The 5,021-nt window shown below is 33.9% G+C and overlaps 1 protein-coding gene across 1 annotated transcript; it reads left to right on the plus strand.

Annotated features, from left to right (window-relative positions):
• The first annotated feature begins 2,881 nt into the window (after positions 1-2,881).
• LOC6638213 (serine protease inhibitor 42Dd) lies at positions 2,882-4,743 on the plus strand. The gene is made up of 3 exons (XM_002061491.4): positions 2,882-3,878; positions 3,940-4,084; positions 4,581-4,743. The coding sequence occupies exons 1-3, from the start codon at positions 3,000-3,002 to the stop codon at positions 4,706-4,708; spliced, it is 1,152 nt and encodes a 383-aa protein (XP_002061527.1). The 5' UTR covers positions 2,882-2,999; the 3' UTR covers positions 4,709-4,743.
• The last annotated feature ends 278 nt before the right edge of the window (positions 4,744-5,021 follow it).

The following is a 5,021-nucleotide window of genomic DNA, read 5'->3' on the forward strand; positions in this document are numbered from 1 at the left end:
GCTACTTCATGAAAATGCAATTAGTGATGATACTTCGTCAAGTTTCCGCCTTTTATGATTAAAGATATAAAATGCATTATTAAAAGCATTTTGTGCGAACTTCAAGCAAAGATATTAGAACCTTCTCTCTAAAGCCCAATGGGTCGTTGTTAAGTATGTAGATACAAATTGCTATAGCATAAAGAAACTTAGTTAACAAACAAAATAATTGGAAACTAACTTAAAGTTAAAAACCTTAATCGAAACATCACAAATTTCAAATTATATCAAAAAAATTATTGATATTTGTTTTCCTTTTTTTTGTGTTGAATATATGCAGATAGTAATCGATTAATTGCGTCTACATAGAAATTAAATGCCAATAAAATGTTAAATTGATTGGTTTTACTTTAATTTTATAATATTTAATGATAAAAAGAACAAAAATAATATCACTTATGTAAATTTGTAAGTCTTTCTGGTAGTGCTTGACATTGATTTGGAAATTGAAGAGCTTCTACGAAAAGATTTAAGATTTAAAAAGATTTTTTTTAAGATATAGAAAGTCAGTCTATAGATTGATAACTTAATGGTTTCTCGTGTTTAATTTAATGTGTTTATGTCTAGGGAATTTGAACGAAATGATAGGCTGAGGCATGCTTTGAGCCTTCATAATCGAATTGCACTTAAACGACTCAATCAGATGTAAAATTTGTTCATTTACGCCAGCCAAGTGCATGAACAAAATGCATGATTGAGTGCGCTGACTGTGACACACACACATACACACACACATCATAGAGGTACACCATCATAAATACACTCACATATAGAGAAAGAGAAAGACATGTCAAAAGGTGAGTGAAATGAAATTGAAATATAAAATACAAATGCATTGGGCGCATAAGCAGCGCAATCAAGTGCGAAATTTGTTTAAAGGAGGGCGACACAGAGCTCACAGACGACAGCGACAGCAAAGTGGTAATGGAACATTAAGACTCGCCGACCCCATAACCCCCACATCCCACTACTACCACTTTCATCCATCCATCCATCACCCACCACAACCTTCATTTTCAATCATGCCGCAAAGCACACAAAGACAAACAGAGAAATCTACAAAAGAGGGTGAGGAGACAAAGCAAATGAGAGTGCTGGAGGTTCCACTAAGGCTCTCCCACTTTGCCAAATGCATTGACGTTATTGACTTACTGTCGGCATCGTTGTCGTTGTTGTCGTTGTGGCAGTGGCAGCATCCAAATGCAAATACAACAATGCCCCGTCGAATCGGCAAGCTGCAAAAATATTTGCCAGTCGAGACAAAAATTGGCAGCGATGCGAGCCAGCAAACAAAAACAAAGCAACAAACCAACAACCGACTTTTGGCATAACAATAATGTCAACAACAACAACAACAACAAGAGCAACAACAACCAACAATACTCAGATTTTGTCGTCTATTTAATTTGACTAACAGACGCAAAAACCCAACCAACCCACAAATTGATTTCCCCTGCCAAAAAACAAAGAAAGTTTCGTCCAATAGAAAAATTGAACAAAACTATTATATTTTTGCTTTTTTTTTACATTGAATGTTGACCAAGTCAAAAACTAATTACTCAATTGATCGAATTTTAAAGTTAAGTCGAATTAAAAGTTAGCCAAAAGAACTTTAACCACAAACTAAATGCAAAAGGTAAATTATTAGTTTATGGTAAGTTGCTAAATTGATAATTATTAATTAATATAAATAATAAATATAATAATGAAATAATTTAGATAATTATTATTATTATTTATTGAAATTTAATTGAGTTCTAATTGTATTTAACGCCAAATTAAATAGGAATAAATGGAAATAGTATGTACATTTAGGTATGTATGTATGGTTTTTGCAAATTATATATGTATAATGATAAAGTATTTATGGACTTTCCTTTCCGAAATAAAATTTCGTTTATCTTTGTTGTCAATCTGAAATACATAAATGCGCTTTAAGTTATAGCTTAAGCAAGGTTTGAAAGGGCTTTTTAAAGACAGCTTCATTTAATTATATGATAAAATTTGATAAATGGCAAATAGCACCGATGTTTTGGTGAAACATCGATAAATCGCTGAACATCGACATCGACAAAATCATCGGTAAACATCGAAAAACATCGCCAAGAGAACATCGATGTTCGAAGCATCGAAGTTTTTTTACATCGCTACTTTAAATTAAAGAAAATCTAAAAAATACTTTTTTCTTTATATTATTTTCTTGAAATCTTGTTAAGTATTTTTGACCTACAGTGAGCTTATTTAAAATATTCTTATATTTTTATGCTTTTCACCTAAAAATCTAAAGTTTAATTCGTCGTTGATGATATTGATTTATCAATCAATAATGCAATTAATGCAATTTTTAGCCCCATAATGCTTAAAGGCAATTCACATTAGCAGAGTATCCAGATAGTGTATACTTAGGCCTTTTTATAGGTTTAGTATTTATCGATTACTAAAAAAAATCTCAGTTTACACCATGTAATCGATTGCAGCATCCGATAAACAGTTTATTTGAAGTCATAAAAATATTACTGCACGAAATCTAATGAGAATTTTTTCCTAGAACTTCAATAATAAAAAACTTGATTTAGGCTTTTAGTTTTTGGGCTTTAACTTGTTTTTAGTCGTCTCTCCCACACAATTAATCAAACATGTAAGCAAATAAATGTATTTCTCACACGAGGAAAACCGGTTTGCGAACAAAACTCAAATGTAAATAGTTGAAAAAAATAATGCATCATTCGTATTCAGTTGAGATCAGTCACAATAATGCCCCTGACGAAAACGAAAGCAAACAACATGGCTTTGTGTGAGAAATCAAGTAAATTAGAAATCTTTTGCAAGTTGTGAATTTCGAAAAAAAAAACTTTATAAAATATTGTGTGTTAAATTTTTTTTAATTTCTTCTATTTTGGGTATCTTGAAAATACTATGTAGTATTGGTTCTTACCTTAGCCCTGATTCACTGCATTAACATGACTTCGAGTGGTACCATAGCTCCCTCACTGGCCGCCAGTCCCATTGTCTTTGCCCGCAATCTGTTTCGGGCAATCAACGTCGAGTCTCCCATGGTGAATATGGTGATATCACCGGCAGCGGCTCGTAGTGCCATGACATTGGTTTTTATGGCTGCCAGCGGTAAGAGTGCCGATGAATTGCGTTCAGTGATTATATTGGGAGTGGACATTAAGGAGGACATAGCCAAGCGTAATGCAGATTTCTGGAGCAAAGAATGCGTTTGTTCGGACCATGGTGTGGGCTTACGTCTTGCCACTCGGATTTATGTTAAGGATGATCAAAAATTACGCCCCGAATTCAATTTGCAAGCTGTTGAATTCTTCAATGCCCAAGCCGATGCATTGAATTTCACCAACAATATCGAATCGATGAAAGAGGTCAATAAATGGTTGGAGAAGCAAACATTTCATACAGTACGAAATTTACTAACACCAGTGGCCTTCAATCCAGAAACGAGTGTTATTTTGGTCAATTCATTATACTTTCGAGCCAAGTGGTCAAAACGTTTTCCCATGCAACGCACTGTTACCGATGATTTCTGGATAAATTCCAAACAACGCATGGAAATCCCAATGATGCGCCAAGTTGGTCATTTTCGTTATGGTGAATCGAGAAAATTGAGATCGAAAATATTGCAATTACCATTCGATGAATCGGACATAAGTATGTTGATTATTTTACCCACCGATGTAAATGGTCTGGCCGATTTGGAGGCAAAGCTGGAGTATATTGATTTGAATGAGGTGGCAACCAAAAGTCTATTGCATGATGTTGATGTACAAATACCAAAATTTCAAATCGAATGTGATGTGGATCTCAAAGTGCCACTACAAAAGGTGAGCAACCTATATCAAAAATATATAATCTTTACTCAATTTTCTTTATCCATTTAATCAGATGGGCGTAACGCGCATTTTTGAACCCAATCGTGCTGATTTAACTGGTCTTTTCGCCAAGCAATCGAATCAAGTGATTTCGGAGGCACGTCATAAAATTAATTTGGGTTTCAATGAGAATGGATGTGAAGTAGATATAGAAAATAGTAAGTAGTTTATCTTAATTTAGGACAAACTCATTTAGTGGTTAGTTAGGGTTTGGTTGTTAGTAAACGACAGAACGTGCAGAACAATTCCTATCTTAATGAGGCCCAAAAAGGATATATATATTAAGAATTAGAAGTCTTAGCTAACCTAACCGTGACCTTATCCTAGCTTAATCTTAGCCACTATATAACCTACTTCATAACCTAACCAGATGTAGAACAATATAATCAATATATAACCTACTGTATACAGTTGCTATGCGTAGAACCTATATCTAACTTAATCTTACCCACTATATAACATACTCCATATCCATACTATGTATGACTTCAGTACACAAAAAATGGACTGAACTTTTGTTCCCATATTCTTCTATCTTAAATTGAAAACCATTTGTGCAGTTTGCCTATCACTTTATAGTTTAATTTAAATTTTGCCTATACAAGATTTAACGTTTTTTTAAACTTACATTCTTTTATTTTCTTTAATTTCTAGAACCCGGTCCCACTGTTCCAATTGTACCAGATGCGGAGAGAAAGATCTTTAGAGCAAATCGTCCATTTATATTTGCTATACGAAATAATCAAACCGTTTACTTTGTTGGTCATTTCATTAAACCCTAATCAACAATGCCAAGAGGCAAATTGTAAATTGTAAATTTCTGTTCGCCATATCTTTTAACTTTCTGCTTGTTTTTTTCTTTATTTCATCTGTCTCTCTCGTTCTCTCTCTTATTACAACAAAAACGGCAATTGCAACAAATGACAATATCCCATGAACATCAAATTATTGCCGAACAAATGTCTACACAATGCACAGAGCAACAGAAGCAAGAAGAGGAGACGAATGGCATGAGGAAGATGTGTGGGGGGAAGGGAGAGGGGTTCCAAAACAAATAGCAAAATGGCTGCTTCAATGGACGAGAAGATGGAGAAG

The sequence above is a fragment of the Drosophila willistoni genome (genome assembly GCF_018902025.1).
Source record: "Drosophila willistoni isolate 14030-0811.24 chromosome 2L unlocalized genomic scaffold, UCI_dwil_1.1 Seg139, whole genome shotgun sequence".
Lineage (NCBI taxonomy): Eukaryota > Metazoa > Arthropoda > Insecta > Diptera > Drosophilidae > Drosophila > Drosophila willistoni.

Excerpts from the sequence above, each read along its gene's own strand:
- LOC6638213 (XM_002061491.4), top strand. The coding sequence starts at position 3,000 with ATGACTTCGAGTGGTACCATAGCTCCCTCACTGGCCGCCAGTCCCATT. Across the intron at positions 3,879-3,939 it reads TCAAAGTGCCACTACAAAAG|ATGGGCGTAACGCGCATTTT; the intron begins GTGAGCAACCTA and ends CCATTTAATCAG. Across the intron at positions 4,085-4,580 it reads TGAAGTAGATATAGAAAATA|AACCCGGTCCCACTGTTCCA; the intron begins GTAAGTAGTTTA and ends TTTAATTTCTAG.